Genomic DNA, 27,096 nt, shown 5'->3' on the forward strand with positions numbered 1-27,096 from the left:
GTGTGTGTGTGTGTGTGTGTGTGTGTGTGGGGGGGGGGGGGGGTTGTGCATACATAAGATTGTATGAATGTGAATTTACAGTATAAAAGAATTTTTTCATATTTTCATATTCTTTTTCAAGAAAAATAGTTTCAGTTTTTTTTGTCAAGATTTTTATTTTATTATTTTAACAATTAAATGGTGGTCAGCCCACTACCACAACCATAATCACAACCACAACCATAATCACAACCAAAACCATAATCACAACCACAATCATAATCACAACCACAACCATAATCACAACCACAACCATAATCACAACCACAATCATAATCACAACCAAAACCATAATCACAACCACAATCATAATCACAACCACAGCCATAATCACAACCACAACCAGTATATCTAGTCTGCAATCTTTTTTTATAATTAAAAGTTTAAATTAAATTTTGACCAAATTTAAAATGGTTTTTGTATTCTGCACTGCTATTTATAAAAATTAACATTTTAAATTTAAAATGAGCTAATGTCAATTTTATTAAAAACTTCTCAGCCAATATATCCAATATATAATCTCCCAGCCAATATATAGCCAATATATAATCTCATGTAAAGTTATTTTTAACAAATCCAAGAAAAGTATATTTTAGTTCCGGTAAGATCATTAGTTTATCTTATATATTTTTTTAAGTAAATATTTCTGAGTTTTCTTTTCATCAAAGCAAAGTGGATCTTACATCTACTTTGCTTTGGTGTTTGATCAAAATTATAAGCTAATTGCAACTCATCTACAGGTAAACATTTATTAGCAAAACGATTAACAATAACTCTTTCATTTAGAACTGCATGTTTTCTAAGTGGTTTTTCTTAGTGATTGCAAATGCTTGTTTTACATAAAATTTAGAATACTGTATTATTAAAAAAAAACATTTCGATTTAACAGAGGTGCTATTGCTTGGATAGAAGCTTTAATAAACTTTGAAGCACAAAATATTGAAATAAATATTGTCTGTATTAAATTATTTTTAACAATTTTTACCTTTACTTTTGTAAACATATTGGTGACAAGTTAAAGTGCACAGTTAAGGCAAATACCACTATTAGCAAGCCATAGTTTCTAATAGTAATTTAATTTTTGTTTCTCTTTGTCTTGGTTTTTACTACATGATGCAAAATTTTAATGGTTGCCCAATATTTGTGAACATTTTCTAGCAAAATTTTTTTTCTAGTTTTTATTATTTTTGTTTTTTGAAAGCCATACTTTCACATTATCCTTGCATATTTTGATTGACAAAGTCCTTATATATTATGTACAATTATAGTTTAAAAATGTTGGCTGAAATCCAAACAGTTTTTTCAGAAAAAGAAGAAAAAATAAAGTTTATGTTCCCTATTTCAGTATGATGTCATCATTGACTGGGAATTTCATACATAAAATATATTCAGAGTAACACTTTAAATAAAAATACAAATGTTATATCATGTCTGTTAGTTACTGTAGTTTATCATGTCTGTTAGTTACTGCAGTTTATCATATCTGTTAGTTACTGTAGTTTATCGTGTCTGTTAGTTACTGGAGTTTATCATGTCTGTTAGTTACTGTAGTTTATCATGTCTGTTAGTTACTGTAGTTTATCATGTCTGTTAGTTACTGTAGTTTATCAGAGAAGTTTATTACTACAGTACAAAAAATTTTAAAACATTTTTTTGGTAAAATTTAGTTAAGCAAAAATATTTTATGACATTTATACATCATTATATATTTATTATATATCATTATATATTTATTATATCAGTGTATTATATATTATATTAAGACTTTTATTTTGTTCAGGAAGTTGAAACCGAAGACATCATGCATGAGTTAATTGAACACTCTTTAGCTACCAAAACTATGTTAAATGGTGATAACTTTTATTCATTGCATGGTTTAAATTCTGGTTTTTTAAAAGAAAGAGCAAAAGATTTGCACTTGTATCATTCGACTATTGTTAATAAGTATGTATTTTTTTTAAAAACAGGCAAAAGATTTGCACTTTTATTGTTCAACTATTGTTAATAATTATCTTGTTATAACTTTTATTTTTTCTTGTTTTTCTGTGCAGTACTCAAAAAAATTTGAAAAAGAATAAAAAATTGAAGACAGAACAGTCTTAAACTCAAAGCTATCAGTGTCAGTGTTGTCAAGTGTCAGCCAAAGTATTCACCTTACTCTTACAACATTTAAAATATCCATCTTACAAAATATCCACGTTAGCTTTACAACATTTAAAATAGATTAAAATGATAATAACTTATGACTCATCTGACCTAATAACTAACTTGCTGAACTTTTTTTATATGCGTGGTAGTATTAGATTTTGAACACTTTAAATTTTGAAATGCTCACCTTAATCCAGACTTTTTTCAGAAAACAAAGAATATAAAAAATGTATTTTTTACTGTAGAAAAAGTTCGTTTTATGTTTTTATTTATCTGTTTAAACCTAAACTCGCAGTCGATATATATACTGAAGCCTCTCTCTTCACACATTGTTTGAACATGTCTACTTACATATGATTTAATTAGTGATATTTCAAGCACATCACAAGTGCAGATTTGTTTAAAAATAGTTACTACTGGGGATTTGGGTCAGCATTTTACTAATATATTCTGCTCATTTTAATTTTTAAAATACTGACTTTAATACAGACACTTTTCAAGTCAAAAAAATAGAATATTTATAATAAATATCATTTATACATAGTACTTGCCCAAAGCCAAACTTTCTCTTGACATATACTTGATTTATACAGGTTTCTACAGTACACTGTAGGTAGAGACTGGAATTACCGAAAAACGGTTCCTTCGGTAAATTTTGGTTCCTAATTTGATAAGGAACCAATAACTTCGGTTCTTTTCGATTCCTTATTTTAGGCAAGATTCGAAATTTCGGTAAATTTCGATTCCTTATTTTAAGAAAGAATCGAAATTACGGTAAATTTCGATTCCGATTCTGATAAAGAACCGATAACTTCGGTTCTTTTCGATTCCTAATTTTAAGCAATAATCGAAATTACCGTAAATTTTGGTTCCAATTTTGGTTCTTAGCGGGAAATATCGCAAAAAATCGAAAATGCTACAAAGAATCGAAATTGTTACTAAGAATTGAAAAACTTGAATTTTTTTAATTTTTATTTTCAAAAATACAGTTGAAATACAGTTGAAAAATACAGTTATTCTAAATCACTATCAGTGAGATCAGTGACACTGTCCTTGCTGCCCTTGCGACTACTACTAGCACTGCTATAAGCTACGCTAGTAGAACTATCACTAGCTTCAGTATTAAATAAATCTTTAGATGCATCATTTATAGGGTTTTTTTTCATTGGTGATTTTTTCATTGGTGATTCAAGTACAAGTTTCCTTTTTTTAGCTCTTTGTAGTAGACTTTGAGACTGTGATTCATTTGGTTTCAAAAAACTTTTCATTTTTGTCTGTTTGGTTGATTGGGTTTGTGTAGATGGAGATGGTTGAGGTTGAGTCTGTGAAGTTGATGGTAGAGGTTGATCTTGAGAGGTGGATGGTAGAGGTTGATCTTGAGAGGTGGATGGTAGAGGTTGAGACTGATAGCCTGGTTCACCAGGGCATTTTTTGTCCCAGGACCTTATTTTTGATTTGACTAGTGGAAAGTTTTCTTTTATGAACATTATTTTTTGAAGGGTCTCTGGCTTCATATTTTGTCTTTTATCACTAATAATATTTCCTCCTAATGAAAATAGCCTTTCTGAAGAGCATGAAGTCACTGGTGGACACAAGTACTTCCTTGCCATAGCAGCTAGTAATGGCAGTTCCTTTTGATTGACCTTCCACCATTCCAAAACCTTCACATCCTTAGCTGGCTTTTGCATAGACAAGTACCTCTTAAATTCCATCTAAAAAAAAATTTGAATTTGAATTTACCGCAAAGAATCGAAAAAATATTTATAAGTATCGGAAATATTTATAAGAATCGAAATTATTATTAATAAAAATGAATATCTACCTTTAGAGGAGGCTCTGATGGTCCTGCCAAAGTTGGTGCATCATTTCCATCATTTTCAATGGCCATTCTCTCAAAATCATCCATATCTTCATCTAAGTTTGGCTGTGCAGAAGGTAATGAAGCCTCATAAGCCTCATTGTATTCTCTGGTAGTTGGATGATTGTCTATCAGTTGGTCTATTATTCCATCTAAATGATCTTTGTTGCCCTTGATTAATGTGATAGAATAACCTCTATGAAATGGATCAAACACACTTGCAAGATTATAGTCATTAACTTCAGTGCCTTTATCTGGAATCCTAGTTTCCAAGTATTCTATAAACCTGGTCATTGCATCTTTAGCAATTCTTGAACCTGGAAAAGAAAAAAATATATAAATATTCAAAATTGCATAATTTGTTGATAATTATTCGAAAGAATCGAAAGAATCGAAAGAATCAAAATTTGTTGATAATTATCGAAATTATTAGTAAGAATCGAAAGAATCACAAAAAAATATTTTTGACCTGAATTATTTTGTGTAACTGTCCTATGGCACATAGTAATCAATGAAAAGAGGTGTTGCTGGATCTTGTGAACTGTAGGTGTTTTATCTGAGGACCAAATCTCTTAGTATTCTTGACATTTTGCCAAGAAAAGATGAAGTTCTGCAATTACTTGAAAATCTTCATCACTTGGTATAAGTATTGTCAAGTTTGCATTCAGGCTGTTATCTCTGACAGACTTCAAACCTTGCTCATTTCTTAACACTGACTTGAACAGCATTGCATTTGAATTCCATCTTGTTTACACTGGTTGGATTGCCTTGATTAGATTACACCCTAGAGATTCACATTCTTGTTTGATTTCATACCAATCCTTAGTGCTTTGATGTGTCCTTTGAGCAAGTCTCTTGCACTTATCAACAATTACCTTAACCTCACCATTTTCTAATGTGTCTTTCAAACAATTGTTCAACATGTGATCAACACACACCAATTGCTTGTCCAATAAAGTTGATAAACTGACAGCTGCCTTCATGTTAGCTGCACCATTAGTCACACATGTTCTTTCTAGGTCAGGCCTTGCCAAGACTTCATATTTTGAAATCATAGTGTCTAATCCTTTGGCAAGTAAAGGACCTGTTTTCCTATTTAATTGAGCCTGGCAGTCCAAACTGTACTTTTTCAACTCAAAATCACTGTTGATGTAATGGAGTGTGAGAGATTCAAAAGGATCACCATTTTTTGCAGTCCAACCATCTGATGTAAAAGCTACACTTTCACATTCTCGTACTTCTTCCTCAAGTTGATTGGTTATTGCCTTTTCAACATTATGATGAATCATGTCAAGCTTTGTTGTAGCAAGTGTTTTTGGTGTTTTTATGATTGCTTTTGGTGCCAAATAGTTCAAGAGCAACTTCATTCCTGGAGTTTCCACAATATTGAAAGAAAGATTTGACATGATGCAGGCCAGAGTGAGAACTGTATCAAAATCAAGCTGACAACTGCTTTGTGAATCCCATTTAGTTATCTGAAATAAAAAAAAAAAATGTAAAATATCGAAAGGAATCGAAATTACCGCAAGGAATCGAAATTACGTTAAACAAGACCTGACAACCTAATATATATGGGTAAGTTGTTGCAGTTTCTAGAGACAGTGCTAATCACTCTATCTATTAAAACAAAGAAGTTTAAAGTTAAAAGCCTTTAAAGTTTTGAAATGTTTGAAAAACACGTGTTTACTAAATCTACATGCACGTGTTAGGTGACAGGTCAAATCAAAAACTTTAAACCTCAATAACTTTGTTAATATTGAGTTTAGAGCAAAAAGGACATTAATTTGGAATCATTAAATTGTTGTCTAGTGTGAAAATTTAACTTTTTATTAATTTACAGAGTTATTAAACTTTAAAGTATATTATAAATTTGGAAAAGGGCTCAAAAGTTTCTAATTGAATATAAAAATAGATTTCTAACATTAGTTTCATCAAAATCAAGCCCGAATTGGTAAATTGAGAAAAAAAAAATTTTCTGCATGGCCCAAACGGCGCCCAAAAGATCCGAGTTTTTTTTGAAGAAATATTTTTTCTTAATTTACCAATATGGGCTTGATTTTGATTCGAATATTTACAAATAAAAACGGTAAAATGTTATAAAAACGATTATTTAAGCTACTAAAAAATTACAATATTTTTCTCATCTTAACATACTCATCCAGAGTTACTTGAAGTTTTTCATGACCACCTTGCTGACTGGATGGTGTAGACTTTTTACTAAGGTTATCCACCCTTTTTTTACTAGTGGTTGTGGCTGGAAAGAAACCTCTCAAACTTGAAGATCTATCAAGCTCCTTTTCAACTTCCTCCCTGTCAGCAGCCAGTTGCACTACCTTGTCATTCTTTGCCTTAAGATAAGCTTTGGCTTGAATGGGATGCTGAGATCTGTATAAAAAAAGATTTAAATTAAATAATTATAGGGATAGGAATCGAAATTACCGAAATAATTGAAAATATTGAAAAGAATCGAAAAAATTGAAATAACTCCTATAGATGGCGCTACATTAAATTAAATGTCTAGTATTACTGTTAGCTGTTACTGTATAATAAATAATAATCAGTGCTTATGTTTATTTAATTATTCAGAACTATTGTTATTTTTTTATTTTTTTATAAAGTAAATCTTTACTTAATATTAACTTAAATTGCAAAAATTCTGAAAATATTAAAAAGAATCGAAATTACCGAAAAAATTGAAAAAACATTACTTACCCTAAATGTTTACTCATTCCTGATGTACTTCCATGGCAGCAAGTTAACACTGCTTGACATTGATTACAACTTGATTTATAAGTTTTCTTTTTGGTGACAGAATTCACTGTCACTTCTGGTAGTTTGGTAAAGTAATTCCAAATTGCATTATTAACTTGAGACATTGTTGTAAATTGTAATGTTGTTGTTGTTTGTAAGAGTTGTTTGTGAAACAATAAATTGTAACTGATTAGATTTTCACAAAACCCCACTATTTATACTGGTAAAGGGGAATCCCTTCGGGGAGGGAAATTAAATTTGAATGAATTTGAATTTAATTTCGCACGTCATTATTAAAACGTATTTGTAATAAAAACGATTCTTTACAATAAAAACGATTTTTTAATTAATCCCTTAGGGGAGGTAAATTAAATTTGAATGAATTTGAATTTAATTTCGCACGCCATTATTAAAACGTATTTGTAATAAAAACGATTCTTTACAATAAAAACGATTTTTTAATTAATAATTGAAATTTACCGTTTTTATTACAAAGAATCGAAATTACCAAAATAATTGAAAATATTGAAAAGAATCGAAAATATTGATTATAACGGAAGTATATTATTAAAAAAAAGGTGAGTAATCAATTTACGGTTCTTTTCGATTCCTATTCTGATAAAGAACCGATAACTTTGGTTCTTTGCGATTCCTTTTTTTATAAGGAACCGATAACTTCGGTTCTTTTCGATTCCTATTCTGATAAAGAACCGAAACCTTCGATTCCTTTCGATTCCCCGAAAAATACCGAAGAACCGAAGAACCGTTTTTCGGGAACTTCAGTCCTTAACTGTAGGGACCAGCATTTGGATACAAAAATACAGACTATGATTTAAGAAATTTTTTTCATTCTGACCTAATATTATATGTATATATATATATATATATATATATATATATATATATATATATATATATATATATATATATATATATAAATATATATATATATATATATATATATATATATAAATGTATATATATATAAATAAATATATATATATAGATCTATAGTTTGTTGTCTTTGGAAAGAACGGAAGGAAAAAAGTGATTCTTACGCCAACACATACGTCACTTTTAATTACTTTTGACTTTCGTCCAACATTTGCGTGTTGGACGAAAGTAAAAACCATTAATTTAATTACAAATAAATCGTTTTTTAAAAAAACCACAAAAACGCAAATTTAATTGACCAGAATGTTTTAAAAACATTCTGAATGTTTTTAACAATAGAAACAATGTTTTTATTTTTATTTTTTTTAATAAAATGTTTTTATTTTTAATATTTTTAATAAAATGTTTTTTTTTTTGTTTTTTTTACTGTAAATCATGCGCGGAGTGTTGCTACATCGACTATCTTATAGCCTGACTCGCAAGGGAGTGCTGCTACATTGACTGACAAATAGCCTGACTCGCAAAGGAGTGCTGCTACATCGACTGACAAATAGCCTGACTCGCAACGGAGTGCTGCTACATCTACTATCTTTTAGCCTGACCCGCAAGGGAGTGTTGCTACATCAACTGAGGGTTTGGTTAAGGCAGGCAGTCTATCAATTAACAAAAAAAAATAATTCCGGTCTTGCATTTTAATTTTTACTTTTTGTCAACAAAATATGGAAAAAACTTTCGGACAACATCTACGGGTTGTATATATATATGTATATATATATATATATATATATATATATATATATATATATATATATATATATATATATATATATATATATGTATATATATATATATATATATATATATATATATATATATATATATATGTATATATATATATATATATATATATATATATATATATATATATGTATATATATATATATATATATATATATATTAAATACATATATATATATATATATAAATACATATATATATATATATATATATATATATATATATATATATATATATATATATATATATATATATATATATATATATATATATATATATATATATATATATGTATATAAAATTAACTCCTTTTGTAAGTTTTATAAATTTTAAGTTTATATTAATGATTAAGGAATGAATTATTGAATTCGACACAATATTATTTGAAGATGATGCAAATCTATTCTGATCTTTAAGTTATATTTAAATATTTATATTTGAATCAGTAATCAAAGCATCAAATTTATTTAATATTTATATAATAATTTAATGTTTAATTATTAATTTAAAAGTAAATTCTCACATATAAGAAAATTTGTTATCAATAAATATCAAAATCTTTATCTAAAAATCTTTATTATATTTTCTGCTTTTTCTTTTTTATCCTTTATTTTTTTGTCTTTTATCTGTTATCTTTTATAGTTTCATGTTTATTTTATGCATCACCATAGAGTAGTCTACTTTGATTAAAGTCAGCTTTGTAGAGGTTGTAGGATCTATGTTGGTTTTTTTGGCACCGATTATGTTTACCCTGAGGAAACGATCGTTCACTACTGCTTGAAGCAGCCAAAATGCAAAGTTATTTTTTTCCAGTTCAAGCAGTATTGGTAGCTAGTCTTATTGTAATAATAGTTTTTGAAAAAAAAATATTTTAAAAACAAAAAAAATATATTAGAAACAAATATTTTTGTATTCTATTTATGATTTTCATAATTTAATGCATTTTCTTCCAAATTGACAAATTTTAGGAAAAAAATAAAGTATTAGGTATCTGACACTCTGTTCGATTCCTGCCATGATCTAAACCATGAGGAGCTGGAATGAGTGGAGAATCATTTACTAGCTCTTCCTTGTTTAGGTTCATTACTATATATAACTTCCTTCTGTTATTATACAACTCTTCCTTGTTTATAGTTCATTAGGAAGCAAGATAACAAAATCTTGTTCAAGTTTGATTATGTATATGTTTTGTGTGTGTTGATTTATATAATAATTGCTTACATTACAGAGAAGTTTTGTGATTACATTACAGAGAAGTTTTGTGACTAGTTGCATTGCTTTAAAAACATGTTTTTAAAAATGCATAAATAAATATCAATGAATAAAAAAGTAAACGACAGTAACAATTACAATATTAAAACATAATGACAAAATATAAAGTTTTGCAATAAAGTATAAAATTACTAAATGAATGGATAATAAATAAACAATAAACCGTGTCCAAACAAAATTAAAAATGTATTCATATAAAAAATATAAAATATAAAAATGTGTTGTAACTAAAACAATCGACTGAAATCAACGAATTTTTGACTGACATGAAAAACTAAGTATATAATGCATAATTTTAAAAATGTAAAATCTCTGGAAAACGTCAATTTAGGAAGATGACAAATATGTTCCATTGCCATCAAATGATGACAGTTGTATGAGTGAAGTTATTGACAAAAGCAAAGAAAAAAAAGTAAGAAATACAATTTACAAAGACTACTTTTTTTGAAAAATACAAATGTTTAAGTTGCTGTCTAGCATGTGATTCTGTTGATCAAGCATAGAAGAAGTTAAAAGTAGATTCATTTTTATAGCTTCATTTATAAATAAATTGTCTTGATAATTTCAAAATAGAATAGAGATCTCAGCTGACAGCAGGTAATTTAAAAGGGCTTCGTAATTAGTTTTTGCCAATATCAGTTGCAATTTCAGGAATAATGTTTTCTATAACACTTTGCTTACAGCATAAATTAAAGTGTATTGAAAACCAACCAAATAGTTTATGAGCAATGTTTAATGAAGCATTGAATTGACGACAAAAGAACTTTAATTACCTGTCACACTTTCTGAATCATTACTAATTGTGAACTTAGAAATGATTCAGACATTTCAGCGTCTGATTTCTCCAGATACTTAAGGGTTTTCTTCTTTGTGTCTTCAAAAAGTTGCTTTTCATTTCAGAATAATCCAGTTTCCTAGTTTTCTTTGAACTGAGACATTCTTGAATAACTCTTTTTTATTTATTTTGGCTTCAGAAGGTGTTTCAGGAGCTAGCTTAGAAATACACTCCTGTTAGTTTTTATACTGAAAATGGAAAAATTCTATAAAACTTTTTTTATCTCTTTCCACTGATGTTAAATATAATTTTAAGTTTGAATTGAGTATTTGAGTAAATGCTTTAACGCTTTGTGGGCTTATGGAGCTTATCTGTTCCACTTTTAACTCCTGTATTAACTCCTGTCTAGGAATGGCACTTTTACTTGTTTTGATGTAAAAACGCAAATTAGTTTTAAGCATAAATTACTTTACATAAATCATACAAAAATGTATAATTTACTTACATTTAAAAGTAATTTGTTTTTTTTACATAAATTATATAACATGTAAAACTTAATTACTTAAGTTAAGTTTTTCAAATGAGTAACTGTTACTTGAAAAAATAATTTACATTTACAAGTAAAAGTTATTTGCATTTTTACTTTTACTTGTAAATGTAACTTACTTTTAATGGTAAGTCGTGTAAAGTAATTTGAAAAGTAATTTTGGTTATAATTATGTAAAAAATTTACATCAAAATGTAATTTACTTTTTAAATGTAAAAAAAGTTATATATGAATTAAAGTTACGTAAATATAATATTTAAAAAACATAACACTTACTTTACAAAGTAAATAAAACTACATCATAACAACAAATTACTTTTACGTGTAAAAATAACTAATTAGCAAAAACAGCTTGCTAATTTGAAAAAAATTGTTATTTACAATTACAAATAAAAGCAAATTTTTTCTTTGAAATTTTATACTTTACTTTGTAAGTAAAATGTAAATTGTATTATTTACTTTCTCAAAGAACAGTCATTTCATGTTGATTTAACATAAATTTTGAGATAGGTAGCGTATTCAAATCCATTGCCTGTTTGAGGGCACTTCTGGGTGTGGACAGTGTTTTTGTTAGGTCATAGGGAAAGGATATTTTTTCACGTATATCATATAGGTTAGTTCTATTACAATTAGGGGCAAATATAGTCAACATGCGGGTATACCAGTGGTGTAGTGACATCCTCCCTGCCACATAGGGGCTGCTAAATAATCATTGATTTTTTATTTCTTTTTTTGTTGAGCAGAAATAGGTTAGTGGCCATAATGAAAATTTGTTGGTAGAAGGGGGTGGGTGGGGGAAGGGGGCATAATTTCTAAGCTATGGGTAATTCTTTTTTTTTTTGTTTTGTTATTTCACCTCCCCAAGGCCCAAAGGCTACTACAGATGAGGAGGCTACTTAATTGTGGTTATAACCCTCTCTCAACTCTATAACTCCGAAACACGAACCTTGACGAACAAGGCCGCTGCGCGGAGAAACAAGTTGAGCGCGGTACTACCAGGAACGTGGTGGGGATCGAACTCGGAACCTCTCGCTTATGAAGCGAGCGCACTACCACTACACCACTACCGCATACATGTATAAATTCATGCATGTATAAACCTTGAATAAGTCACTGTTCGTTAGAGTCCACTTTTTTTCAGTTTTTTTTTTTGTATTGGTCTTTTCAATCAAGTATTTTATTATGGTAATATGATGCAATATAAAATTTTTTTTGTATCCCAAGGTCATCAACTGCTAAAACAATTTTCAAAAAATTATAAACTATATGATATAATTTATATGAATAAAAGAGTGTTTATCAGATATAATCTTTTATTGCGTTTTATCATATATAATCTATTTGAAAAAAGATGGTAAGGAAAGCTGTTCAATCTTCTACTATAGGTTGTGGGCATCCTAATAACCTCCTTTTTGTTGCGTTGGTGTCCAACCCGCACAAGGATTATTAGAAATATAAAATCTTATTCAATTAAAATAGTGCATTAGAATAAACTTTTAAGTTTTTTTCAATTATTAGTTCACAAATTGATTGTAGGCTATCAGTTGTCCTGGAATATTGCGATTGATTTTTCCCTACCTTCTAGACTAACTCAAACTCTGACACTTCCAGCATTTGTGTATATTTAATATAAGTACATCTTGAAATTATTTTCAGAGGCAACTGGAGAACTCCACTCTTTTTTTTCCTGATTTTACTTATTTTTGATTTATTTGTTTTAGTATTATTTTTTTGTTGAGAGGAAATAGGTTAGAGGCCCTGATAAAAGTTTACCGTAACGGAGCTGGGCCTATTCGTAACTATGCTGCTGCTTTTCCCTTCTCTTATTCAGCGTGGTTGTTTTGTGGTTGTTATCAGGGCCATCCCGAATAGATCTCTCATGGGTGGTTTTAGTATGTGTTTTTTGCCAACTAGAGACACACACAAATAAGGTCCTCAATATTTGACATTTGCCAACTATACTTCAAAATTTGCCAACTGAAATGCTAAATGTACAAATGTGCTAACTCAAATGCATATATAACTGCTTGGGGAGAGGGGATATTCCCTGCTTGGAATGGCCCTGGTCGACTCTGGTCGTAACAACCACTCTAACAGAAATGAATGTTAATTTTTTTTTGTTGTTTATTTATTAATAGCTATTGTCTGGAATTAACTAATTTCAATTAGTCTTTTCCAGACAGCAATTATTCCAGTTCCAGAAATAATTTTCATTATGTTTTAATTATTTCATTTCCAGAAATAATTTTCATTTTGGTTAGATTTCAACAACAACCACGCTGAGTAAAAGAAGCCAAATTATTAAATCAAATTAAAAAACTTAGAATAAAATTGCAAAAAATAAAAATGTAAAAATAATTAATTTATAAGAAATTTTCAACTTTCATAATCACAACAGCAGCTTATTTTAATTTATTTAATATAGCGAGTTTAGCAGAGTGGTTCAAAAAAGCACACTTTCAAATTTAAAATTATATGGTTGATTGTGAAGAAAAGTTTCTTGATGTTATTTCATCATGTAAATAAAATAATATCAAGTTTTTTTTTTCAGTAAATTTTTGTTACTTTTTTTACTTAAAATTTTCAAAAATTTAAAGTTAAAAAGTTAACAAAGTGTAAATCACAATATTTAAACAATCAGATTCCAATAACATATTTAAAATCAGGCCCGTAGCAAGCTTTTAGTTTTTGATTGAGAATTTAACTTTATGTAACGACATGGAGCAAAGTCCAAACATTTATATATTCATGTTTATGTAAAGCTTTTCAAAAGTATTGCAACAATTGAAGTCTGTTAACAATAAACCCCTAAAATATTAACTTCCCTTGCATGCCATTAGTGTGAGAGCAATGAGTTTATAACATTTATATCTACATTTTTTTTAATAATTTGAACTAAATTTAAGTTCATTAACAAGTCTTTAATGTCATGCAATAATCTCTTAGTGTTATAAGTATAAGTTTTATAAGTATTTGTATAAGTTTTGAGCAACCTATAAGTTTTGAGGCAACGTATAAGTTTTGAGCAACCTCCCCAATTATTTAGGGGATTTAAAATACTATCTTTAATTAAGTTGTAAGTTCATCTGGCAATCAAATTCTGTTCCTTATTCAAAAGTTCATAGCGAAAGTTAATTTAACTCTTTTCGTGAATAAGTAATCAAATGACGCGGACTTCATTGTTAAAGTTTGTCGAAGAATAAGGAAGAAAATTAAGTTTTTAAAAGTGACTTTAGTCTACAAGATCATTTGTATTTTTCAAACAATATCAAATTAGTTTTTTTTTAATTTAATTTGGTCATTGATTATTGTTTTTATTTATTACATAAAGACATTCTTTAATGCAGGGGCTGATTTTTAATATTTATAATTTTTAATTTTTCTAAATTTGCCGTTAAAAATAATTACTTTTCTTTTGTAAAATATACAAATGGCGTGGCAAGAAGAAGACAAAAATAGTCTTATAATCAAGCCCCTAAATATCCGTACATAATAAAGTCATTAAAAACTGATGATTGTGTGTTTTTCTGATGTTTGAGTTTAATATGTTTATTTTAGTTGACAATTATAGTTTTGTATTTTTTGGGAATATACATAAAAAACCAACCAAATTCTCTGTTATAGTAAGTTATTTTAGAAAAAGTGAAATCTTTTTTCTAAAATAACATACTAAAACAGGAGAAGTATTGCATAAATAATAGAAATTTTGAATAATTTTATTTTTTTAACATATAAATAAAATGGTTTAAAAAAATGTTATCCATGAAAATATAAATAAAACAAAATGCAAGATTTAGTTCTAAGTTGATTTAAATACAAGTATTGCGTGGTATTATACCATGTTAGAAGCAATGTAAAAAGGTTTCATAATTTTAAAATGCGGCGATTCTTTTTTTCACCAAACCGATTAGAATTACTTAACCAACAACATCTTTAACTAATCATATATTAATAGTTACGTACAAATGAAGTCATTTAATGTGTTATTAAAAAGCATATTAAACTCATTTAAAGACTTTATGGTAACCAATAATATAATGATGTCTACTCGCATAAATTCTGAGATATATTAATATAATTATGAAAAACTAATGATTTTGGTTAATAAATATACCTTTCGTAAATAAAACATACTTAAGTGCCAAACTTAAGTATGTTCTTATTTATATCACATTAGAATATTTATGAAAATGTTGAAATAGTCACCTTATTCAGTTTGGGTGTAAACTTTATATAATCATAACCTTTGAATTTTGAATTTTAAAACCTGTCGACTTAAATTTAGTGTAATAAAATAAAAAATAAAAGTTACTCATTTGTTGCCCTCACATTTGGGGTAAGGATGGTAAATGTTTTAGGGTATTTTTTTCCAGGCTCCAATCACCACAAATCTTATTTCTTAATCTACGTATAAATCATTGTTTAGCTACAGCTCGGGTTATACGTATATTACACAATATCGTAGCAAAATATTTTTGACCAGTAGGCATACTGGTCCAGGTGCCCAATTTCTATTTCTCTGGAACAATAACTTTTACTAAAAAGAGTAAAAAAAAGCCTCTTTAAATACATCTTGAAGTTTGCTTTAAATACATCCTAAACGACCATGGGCCGAGTTGCTTGAGGGACGTTAAATGTTGCTTACACTGACCTTTCTGTAGTTAGGTTACTGAGACTACACACAGATAAAGATGTTTAGATAAATAGTTCAAAATTTTTCACACCCATAAAATACCCTAGTTCTTAAAACCAGTGCCAGATTATGACTCAAAAAAATAACATATTTTATTAATGTAGCCGTGAGCTCAACTTCAATTTTGTTTTTTTAAAAAATAAAAAGTTCGAAAAATAAAGTTTATATACGATACTGAATTTGTTAATAATTTTGGAACAAATAAAATGATTAGAAAATAAATGCACATAAAATATGAGGTGGACAAAATGACCGATAGATGTCATTTTTTACTGGACAAGTGTCAGACAATATCCGATGTCCGGCGCTTATTTCGAGCCCTGTTTATGTATTTTGAACACACAAACCAAATATATACTTTATACTTCATAGGACCAGTAAAAGAACAGTTTGCTAAATGCAGTAATCCAGTTGATTTCTTCATGAAATATTTTAACCAAGAAATAGTCGATTCTATTTTACAACATTGTAATTTATATGCTTTACTATGTCAAAAAAGAGTTCCATGTATTATGTAAAATGACTTACTTGCATTTATTGGAATAAACTTTGCAATGGGATATCACAAACTACCATCATTGAAAAACTATTAGAATGCATAGCATGATTTGGAAATACCATTTGTTTCTTTTGCAATGTCTCTTGACTGGTTCTCAAAAATATTATCATACCTCCATGTCAATGATAAAAGCACTATGCCAAATAACAATCTTGATAAATTGTTAAAACTATGACCGCTTTTAGACTAACTTAACAAAAAATTTGTAGAGTTATGTAACATTTCTCAAAAAATCAATATTAATGGAAGTATGATTCTTTTCAAAGGAAGAAGTTCCCTCAAACTATATAACCCAATGAAACTAATAAAGAGAGGGTATAAACTATGGTGTATGACAGACATGGATGGTTATTTGTTTAAATTCTTTGTTTATTAAAGTAAAAGTGGTCAAAACCTTCTTGATGACATTTCAATCAATTTTGGTTAGGAGATAAAAATTATTTTCAAAATGACTAGATGCATACAAGGTCATTATTATGAAGTATATGTTGATAACTTTTTTACTTCTGTTCCTTTACTTGAGTATTTGCAATCATAAAATATTTTATGCTGTGGTACTTTACAAACAATTAAGAATTATGTTCCCAAAGATTTAAAAAGAGACAAAGATCTGAAAAGAGGAAATTTTGATTATAGAGTTTCTTGAAATGGTGTAGTCTATAAATGGCTCGACAATAGGTCTGTGCATAGTATATCAAATTTCCATGGTACTGATGCAACTACTATAAACCGTAAAAATAAAGTTTGTTCGTGTATAGATTATTTCTTGTCCTACTGCTGTCAAAGATTACAATTTATATATGAGGGGAGTTGACAATATAAGCATTACATAAAGTACTTGAGCTTACTTTATGTAATGCTTATATGGTCTTTAAAAGTAAAGTGGTGAAAAAATTGCATTAATGCAGTTTAAAGATCGCACAATTGTTAATAATACTAGAAAGACAGCCCAATATAGTTACTAATGTCTTTCTGAACACTGTCTTTCTATAGTCTTTTAAGTAAAAACTTTTCAAACACTTGCTTTAAAGTAGGAAATTTTACAAAAGGAAATTTTTTAAGGGTTTAAAGCATTCATCCACAATGTATTTGTTTGATTTAATTGCTCTTTTTCTTGTAGACACATGCTAAGTATATTAACAATTGATGATATTTAATTATGTATCTGAATAACAAACAAAGAGATAATGCTTATGGCCTAATAACAAACAAAGGGATATTAAATGAGTCAATTTTTAGAATATAAGATGATTTAATTTTTGTTTTCTGTAAATAACTTTTTAAGTGTGTTAAAATAAAATATCATAAAATAAACAGTTTACAATTAAATTCTGCATTATTTGGTGTAAAATAACATTGAACAAATATTAAGCATTTAATGTAGAATTTAAGAATGAAACTCAATGAAATCTGATACTCAATGAAATCCGATAATTTTTTAGTTCTTTTATATAACCTCAAGTGAGTCTGCTAAAACTAGTAACCATATGTTAATTTTTTTTGTCGTAAATCTTCATGTTGCATCCAGAGCGAAGTAATTGGATGAGCCACTTTTTTGTTTTTACATTTTCGCTCTGGGACTAAAAAATTTGAATTGGTCTAATATTTAAACAGATGATAATTTACAGTATATTGAAAGTGGGAATGAAATTTTTATTTTTGTGACTTAGGTTTATTTTGCAGATGGGCTCTTTTTATAAATATAAATATATATATATATATATATATATATATATATATATATATATATATATATATATATATATATATATATATATATTTATATATATATATATATACATACAATAATTATGTCATTAGTGATGTTTTGTTCAGACACAAGTCCACAATACAAGATATATATTTATATTTTAGGTATGAGTCGTTTTTTAAGAATGATTTTTCATTGATAAAAGAAGATAAGTAAATCTGTTGGTATTTTGTTTATCATCTAATACATGCAGGCAATTACAAAAAGGCTGTAGAACTGTTGCAGGACTTTTCCTGGCTTACTTTTAACATTTTAAAAGTTGGACCTGCGCATTTAATACAAGATTATTACTTTGTGTTAAAGGAAGCTCAATCTGAAGAAGATAAAAGAGTAAATTTTTTAATTTTATTTTTATAAAGTATTATGGTGGAGGGGAGGGGAGGGACAAAGGTCTGGGATACAAGTGATTAGAGTGTTTATGATTTATTATCTTTTTCTCTTTTTTTCTTCTTATTTTTCAAACCTACTTCTTTAAAATTGAGGGAAGAGAAAAAAAAAGAGATCGTTTTAGGTAATTTAGCAGACATAATTCCTAAATGTTTTTTATTACAACTTAATGCTAGCTACTATAATGCATTATGATTGTCCATAAATTTCACTAGTAAACAAAACAAAAAAGATCAAAAATTTCCCTTGCAAGTTAAACGAAAAATCAAAGTAGCGCATTAAGTTTAATAAAAATTGCAGCCTTAAGGGCTGAAGATAGAAGTTCTTCTGTTTTTTAAGTAAATTTAGCATTGGGTAATTTATAGACATTAGCATTTTTTTTTTTTTTCTTGCCTTTAACTTTAACTAAAAGTTAATAGGTTTAAACTAATCTTTTTTTAAAATCTTTTTTAAAAATTCTTGAAGAAGTTTAATGTTTGAGAGAGAAAGTGTTTCATCTAATAATTATTCCGAAATCTTTTCAACGATTCAAAATCTTTTGCTCTTTATTTCCTCGTCAACCAAATCTCATGCTCAATAAAATTTTTTTTTTTTATCAATGAATTATTATTTTTGTTTTTTATTTTCTGTTTTTATGTTTCCTGTTGTGATACGTTTTTAACTCTAATAAAAATGGTTTTAATTTTTTTATTTTGTTTAGAATCTAACAGATATGGTGAGATTTTTCAGTGTTCAATCTGATATTCTTTCTGTTTTTCAATTGGAAATTGATTTGATCCAATTAGCTTTGTGCAGACCAACATCTGAGTTTGTTTACAATTTAGCAAAAGCATCTGCTCAGAAAATTATCAACAGTAGTGACAGAATATTTTATGAATGGATGTATGTTTTTTTGTTAATTTTATCTCAAGCATTGTTTTATATTTATTAAATTATCAAATTTGTATAATGCAATGTTTAAATTTTTTACAGAAGTATTAACTTAACTGTAAATAAACAAAGAATATATTTAATCTGGATTTTTGAAAAATCAAGTAGAGTAGAGTACTTTAAAGGTTCTACTCTGCCTATTTTTTGAATTGAGTCTTCAAAAATTCAAAACATTTTTGATTGCTTCTGTATAGAAGTAATCAAAAATATTTTATTGTGCTGTTTATCTGAAAAAAATATGCTATAAATCAAAATTAATTAAAAAAAAAATCATGCTAAACTTATTCACATTTCGTTTTTTTTTTTGAGTTAATTACTGATATTTCACAATACATTATTATACAATATTAGTCATTTTGGCCATTATCTTTGAGTTTCATATTTATGAAATTAATGATTGTTTACTGAAACTTGTGGTGGCTAGAAACAAAAGAAACTCCAATGTGGGTTGATAGCATTGAAAAAAAGACTAATTATTAATTTCTTTAGACTAACTATTAATAAGTTTATATATTATTACCTTAGTTGTTGATTTAGTTAATAACATTTAATAAAGTTCCCCTTGTTTTGGATTTAAATGCTAAAAAGTTCCATATCCTTCATTCATTTTCATCCTTTAATTATGCATGAGCAAAGCTAATAATATAAAAAAGTAATATTTTTTTATGGTTAAAATGTTTCTATCTAGTGAGTTATGATTGGTCAAAATATTTGTTGTTCTTCTGTTATATTTGGTCTAACTTATAGTCTTGTAATACTTGAAATTATGGTTTTATGAATGAAAACTCCCCCTTAAGTGACTCTTTGTAAAAACAGAATGTAATAAATTTAAATAAATTTATTTTGAAATGTAAAAAGCGCTAAAAAAAGATTTTCCATGAGAATGTTTCTAAAAAATAACTCTCTGGAGAATGAGTTTCTTTTTATCATTGTAAGGAATTGATACAAAATGCTGTTGTCTTGCACTAAGCTCCATTATTGTCAGATTACTAAATCTTTATCTCAGCAGTTAGGTTCTACAGACTTTTGGAAAACTTTTAATAATGTCAAGTTATCTCATTGACAATGGTAAGTCTATCATTCCATCTCTTATACCTAGGTCTGATTTATTACTTCTCCTTAGAAGGTAGAGAGAACTATTTTCAAAGAACTTTTCCTCTAATTCATCTCTTGAATTTAATGACCACAAAGAAACAAGTTAGTTCTAATATTTTTATTTCCAATTTGCAAATCATGTGGTGCCTGCCTTAAACCAAATTTTTTTATAATTTAGAGACTTATTGCAAAATATTGGCCAAGCATTGTATTGCCGAATAAATTCACCTAGAAAAAAAAAAGATTCTATTAAATATATATACAGAAAAAAATGTTACATTCTGGAGTAAAGGCTGAAGGAGCTACATCTACTGGTAACAACTTATCAGTCACTGTTAGCCTTTTCTGAAGAAATACTTTATTTTATCAAATTTAACAAAAATGTTTTGCAGGATTCAGTGACATTACTGCCCCAGCTATGAATCATTTCTTTATGTTATAAGATTTGCTTTTAAGTAGAGTAGTGTAAAATTTAGTATTTCAAAAGAGGTCAAATTAATGCAGACATTTTTTTTCTAAGAAAACAAACAAACATTTTTTGCATATATTCTGAAGGTTGTTGTGTGTATTCTGAGGGTTGAGTTACAGCTTTTTATAGATGAGAGCAATCTTTTCCTGACACTCTATCAATTACTCATTTATGTTTTCCAAAGTTTGGGCATGACCAGCCATTCAAAGGGTTAATAAACTTTTTGAAAAATCCAGACTCCCTTGTTATGTTTATTATGTTGTTATGTTTAAATTAACTTCTGATATAGCATAAGACAAAACAAAAGTATAAACTTAATGAAAAGTGAAGAATCAGAAAAATGTCTAGTCCATAAAAGGTGCACTTTTTAATAAGAAGAGGGCTTAAAGTCTCAGAGTACATAATGCCTCAGAGTACTAATGACAAATAAGATATTTATGTTGGAGCATGCTGAAAAAAATACAGATCTGTCTTTTCCATCTATTGGTCTATCTTGTAAATATATTGAAAATTATTGGGTTGTTGTTTATATAAGGGATTGATATCCTGGAGTTGTAAATAGATTTAGTTGAGTTTAGTCTCATTCTATTTCAAATATAAATATTTTTCAAGCATTATTTGATCATTTTGGTTGTGCTACTAAAATTTAAAATAATTTATTATTTTGTCAAATGACCATCTTTTATCATGTTATTAGAATGTCAGTATGAGTACATCAGTATAAATTATGCTTCTGGAGTCAAGAACAATTTTAGGTGGCTTCCTCAAATGTTATAAAGTATAATAACAGTGAAATTATGTGTAGAACTTTAACACCATTACCATTAATAAAAAAGAAAGTTTAAATCGAAAACAGACATGTGAATCGAAACAGATATGTAAACCATTTTATGACTCAAACAATAGCAAATTAAGGCTTTATACAGTACATTTAGATTTTCTGCCATAACATTCAATTGCATTTCTTTTTTAGTGTATTAAAAATTTGACTTTCGCAGTGAAGTTATTTAAACAACACAATATAACTTTCTTTTTCACATGGAAGTAATTGATATTTTCTATCACTATAAAGTGATAGTACTCCTGCAGGTTTAATTTTCTGACTTCGTTCTTGTTTCTTAAATGACTGATTTTTAGATGCTGATTAGAAAATTCAGTTTGATGACTCCGAATTTTTTTGCGAACTATACTTTCTCAGTTTTAGCTTTTAAAATCAAAATTGACTCTTTTCAAAAAGCATAAAAATACTAGAGAGAATCAATGATACCATCTGTATTAAGTAAACTCTAAATTCAAAAAAAGTTTAGTTTTAGCTATGATTTTTAGGCAAGGGTATATGTGCTTGTTTTTATTTAATTTTTTTCCCCAAAGATTCTTTTTTTTATAAGTATGAAGAGAAACTTAAGGGGTAGTGTTAGAGTTGTGTTTAACTTTTTAAAAATCTATGAAATTGAAAAAAAAATTTTAAACTCATAGATTTGATTGAGCAAAACTCAAAAAATACAAATATCTTGAAAGAAAAAAAGTTTACAGGTTTCTTTTTTATAGTATTAGCATCATTGTATGGAAATTGAGAATAGTTGAAGGATATCACTTTAGACCAACAGAATAAGATAATGGCTCTTAAATTACATAATAAATTATCTTTAGAAAAGGATAATGGCTTTAAAAAAGGATAATGGGATAATTAAATAAATTATCTTTAGAAAATAGTAAAGACTAATAGTTATGAATAATTGTTACATTATGATTAACTCTGTTTAGAAACCATCCTCAAAATATTAGTGACACTGTTTTGCTAACATCCAAACTGCATGGCGATGTTGTAAATTATTGCAGTCTTTCCCACAATAGTTCCTTAGCTGTTTCTTGTAGCAGAGATGGAATGGTAAAGGTAATGATTAATGGTTTAATTTCTGGTATCTGGTACTAATTACAACAAAAACAAACAAAAATAATAACTTATAAATAAAAATTGAGAAAGATATTGTTTTTAAATTTATTATATGTTGCCTAGGGTGTCTTAAAAAAAAAAAAAAAAAGAAGCTCTCTACTGGTTCCCATTCTATGTGACCTAAATAAATCCTAAAAAAAATTTGACAATTTTATTTTGACAGGAAGTGCTAGATGTAAAATCTGAGTTTTACAGTTTTAATGTTAAGCTGGCTTAACATTAATAGAAAACACAATTTTTTTACATTTTAGAAAATTAAAACAAAGCAATTAGATGTATATAAATCATTCCGAATTGTTTTCGCTACTTTTTAACTTGATGGTTTGTATTTATAAATATGAATATACAAAAAAAAACACATAAAAACTCATATTTATTAACAAATATGAGTTTTTATGTATTTTTTTTGTATTGAGATTTTATTGCGGTGAAACATTTATCAAAAAATACAATTTTTTGAACAGTTCCCAGGCTCTTTTTTGGTCATACTCTTAGTCAAGTTTTTTCTAGACTTTTTAACTACAAAAGTACATTTTGAAGGTGATCTTCATCTCGAGTAGTTGAAATAAAATCTTTAATGAGCTTAATGTTTCTTTCTGCACCATCGGTTACAACAGGTATGTTTTTGATCCATAAATCTAGTAACTGAGGATGGTTGAAAACATCTTTAGTATTAAGACTATTATTGAGTCATTCTTTTATACTTGCTCTTGATATTTTAAAATGTTTGAAGAGAAAGTAGCTTTGCTCGGAAATCAGCTCAGGTAGCTCTGTGGTCTCTCCAATTTGTACATTTGATAGTTTACAACACTGAAATTCATTTGGCTTTCAAATTCAATCAGAGCTAACAGCATTTTTAGCTTTGTTTCAGAAGGAACTTCTTTATCCCCAAAGGACAAAACACAGAGTTGTGGAGTTAAGTACCACGTATGGCGTCCTATGCTGAGAAGCAAAGCATTTCCAATCTTCTTACTGACTTTTCTCAATGCATAGGCTGTCTGGATAGCTTTCAAATCATTGTAGGGAGCCAGAAATCCTGAAAAACTTTTCAAAAACCATGGAACATAGCAAATTGCAATGAAAAAAATTGCATCCTTCAACTGCAGCACTTCTTTTTCTGTCAAGATATTACTGATATCTTTAGTCATATAAAGAGTCAGGAGGTAGATCACATCTGCTAAAAACCTTACCTCATGGCAGGCGTCAGGTTGATAAAACTTAAAATCTTGTACTTCCACTCCAAGAAAGTAGGAGGCAAGCTTACAAACTATACCATAATCATTACTTCAAAACACCATATCAGTAGTTGCATTAGTCAAAAATGTCTTCCTCTGTAACAGTGCAAAGAACAGAGCCAGTCTTCAGATCATCTCTTTGCCAGTTCAATTTACATAAATTTAACACTTCATTAACTTTCTCACGATTTCAGGCCACTTGTTCTTTAGTTTGACATTAAGAGCTCTTCTTGGACCTTTAGTTTTCTCACCAGTAAGAGCAGCCATATAGTGAGATACATGTATTTTATATATGTATCTTACTATATTTCCTACACATTATCCACAACATTGATAATTTCAAAATATCTGTAAGAATTTAGGTTGCTCCATTGACTTCGACTGTATTGCTTGCAGTTGTATCACAGCATATACCAATGATCTGCTCTTTACATCCATAATATTCTAAAAGGTTGTGCACTTGTTCTGCTTGGTCAACTCCCTTTGAAGAGGGACATTGAACAATACCTAAAAGATGGTCTTCCATGGTATTGTCATCTGGGGAGCTCACTGAGACTGCAAGTCACTCAATTTTTTGAATAACGTTAACCCTAGTGGTTATTTGTTCCAACAGTTTGGTACCGAAATGAGGAATAAGGCGTAGACCTTTAAGATGGTTCGTTATTGAAATCCACTCCAAGTCTACTTCATGTTCTACATTTTGAACTTTTTTCTATAAAGTGTGCTTCATGAAAGCGGTATATCATTAATTTCTATACCTCCAGCTTTAAATACTTTGCTTAAAATTGCCAAAAGAGGTCATACACCAACATTGAACCTTATTGCTGGAATAGCAATACATTCAATTAGCTTTTTAACATTCACTGCTATATTTAGTTTATATTTACTCCAGAATAAAACAGCTTTAGTTTGTGAAAATTACAACTATGTTATTAAAATAATACTATATCTGCGTTTCCGACTGTTACCCAGGAAATCTTCCTCGCCGATTTCATAGTCCTTGTTTGACTTTTCTTCCTCACTGCTGAATTGAATCTCTTCTGTCATGGAGCCATGTGACAACAAAACAGCATTGATATCTTTTAAGTTTTTCTGTCTCTCTAATTCTTTATCTCTCAACTTATCTAGCTTGTTCTTTCTCCTATTTACATCCAGTACTCCCCTACTGTAGTCTCCATCGACTTTTGTTCCCATATACCCTTTTCTATCCAACTTCTGGTCTTCATAAAAACTAAAAAACTTAAATCTGTTAAGACATTTATAAATAAATTAATGATTGTTATAGTTTTTCTTGGAAGATAACCAAACCATGGAAAGAGTTAAACGTAAATATTTGAAAGGAAATAATATGCTGTTACTTAAGTTACTTAAAATCGGAAAGAAAATCTGACTACTCAAAAAGTGTTATTTAATGAACTTACTTTATATCTTCCAGCTTGGCATCATCTGATCTCAATCTATCAGCAAGAGTATCTTTATCAAAATTCTTAGTTGAGAGGTCAAAAAGTTGATAGGTTTCTGTGAGAAAATCTTTCTCTAACTTTGATTACTTATCAAGACTGCTGTCCCAGTTTAGAGAAGACAATTTAATCAATTTCTTGTATTTTAAATTAAGTTTAATAAATTTTGTCTTTATATTGTACCCAGAAATTACAAATTTTTTGGCAAACCCAGCATTATCCCAAATTTTTTTAATCCTAGTTAATAAGCAAGAATTATCAGGATCTGTACAAACACCATTTTCACAAACAAGATCCTTGGATTTCAATTTCAATTTGCAACCAACATTAGTAGAATTGAGTTTGTATTTAACCTGTGAATCACGAAAGATAAATTGATAGTATCTTAGAATATCACCATTAGAAGCATGGAAGCTGTCTCTGAGGTAAATTCCTCAGTGGGTACTTCAATAGGTAAATATACCTCAACCTTTCTGTATTTTTCTGTTTTTTCTTATTCTGTCTCATTATCATACTTTTTTTAGCTGTTCTGCCCATTTTTTATATGAATTTTGAAATAATCAGTTTTTTAACTAGATTTATACTATATTTTACACTTGCATCAAAAATCTATGAAGTCGTTATTCCCTCTCGTACCATATTTTATCTAAGTTCACCGTTATGGCTTTTATAACCGTTTACACGAGAATTCCTTCACGCACAAACTAGATTTCCTTCATGCACAAATAATTCCATTTAGAAATTTTTTCCATCAAAAAAATTTTTCAAATGGAATTATTTGTGAACAAACCCATAGGGAATTATACCAACTAATAATATTGCCTAGAGGGAATTATATCAATCGCTAACAATGCTCATAGGGAATGATGCCAATCTTCAATAATGTCCTATAGGAATTATTTGTGTAACAATTATTACATCATAATAAAACATATTGAAGTACTAGATAGCACTGTTTTTATGTAAATACACATATGTGTACAAAACCGTAAAACTCAGAACTTACATCTATCACTTCTAGTCATTAAAAAATTTAAAAGATTTTGGTAGTTATTTTAGGACCTATAGAATGGGAATCAGTCGAGAGCGCATTAAAATTATAAAAAAAGCGTTTTTTTAGGACACTCTAATGTTGCCTCAAAGTAAATTTTATTTTAAAATTTTTGTAATAGGTTTGGGACTATGTAACTGGAGCAGAGAAGATTAGTTTTAGTGGCCACGACAACGAGGTCAAGTGGTGTGAGTTTTCATTTGATGATGAAAATATTATTTCGTGCTCAACTGATAAAACCATAAAGGTAAGGAAATACTTTAAATACTTGTAACAAATAGTATATTGTAGAATTTAGTTTATAATTACAATATAATTTACTGTTGTTTCTTATAACTTAAAGAAGTTATTTTTACTTTTTTAAATTGTGTTTGTTTTAAGTTTTGTTTAATTTTGAATTTGATAACTAA

The 27,096-nt window shown here is 28.2% G+C and overlaps 3 protein-coding genes across 3 annotated transcripts in view; 1 reads left to right on the forward strand and 2 right to left on the reverse strand.

Annotated features, from left to right (window-relative positions):
• Positions 1-27,096, forward strand: part of LOC100210403 (apoptotic protease-activating factor 1) — a 100,588-nt gene that overhangs the window by 19,144 nt on the left and 54,348 nt on the right. Inside the window, 5 exon segments of the mRNA XM_065791134.1 lie at positions 1,820-1,983; positions 18,210-18,435; positions 19,193-19,374; positions 22,751-22,880; positions 26,808-26,933. Coding sequence (XP_065647206.1) covers positions 1,820-1,983; positions 18,210-18,435; positions 19,193-19,374; positions 22,751-22,880; positions 26,808-26,933 — 828 coding nt within the window.
• On the reverse strand, positions 3,201-5,451 carry LOC136076785 (uncharacterized). The gene is made up of 3 exons (XM_065790235.1): positions 4,827-5,451; positions 4,010-4,362; positions 3,201-3,899 (listed from the first exon to the last, which is right to left on the reverse strand). The coding sequence occupies exons 1-3, from the start codon at positions 5,449-5,451 to the stop codon at positions 3,201-3,203; spliced, it is 1,677 nt and encodes a 558-aa protein (XP_065646307.1).
• On the reverse strand, positions 6,172-7,006 carry LOC136076790 (uncharacterized). Its single transcript, XM_065790242.1, has 2 exons — positions 6,758-7,006; positions 6,172-6,430 (listed from the first exon to the last, which is right to left on the reverse strand). The coding sequence occupies exons 1-2, from the start codon at positions 6,919-6,921 to the stop codon at positions 6,172-6,174; spliced, it is 423 nt and encodes a 140-aa protein (XP_065646314.1). The 5' UTR covers positions 6,922-7,006.

The sequence above is a fragment of the Hydra vulgaris genome, chromosome 02 (genome assembly GCF_038396675.1).
Source record: "Hydra vulgaris chromosome 02, alternate assembly HydraT2T_AEP".
NCBI lineage: Eukaryota > Metazoa > Cnidaria > Hydrozoa > Anthoathecata > Hydridae > Hydra > Hydra vulgaris.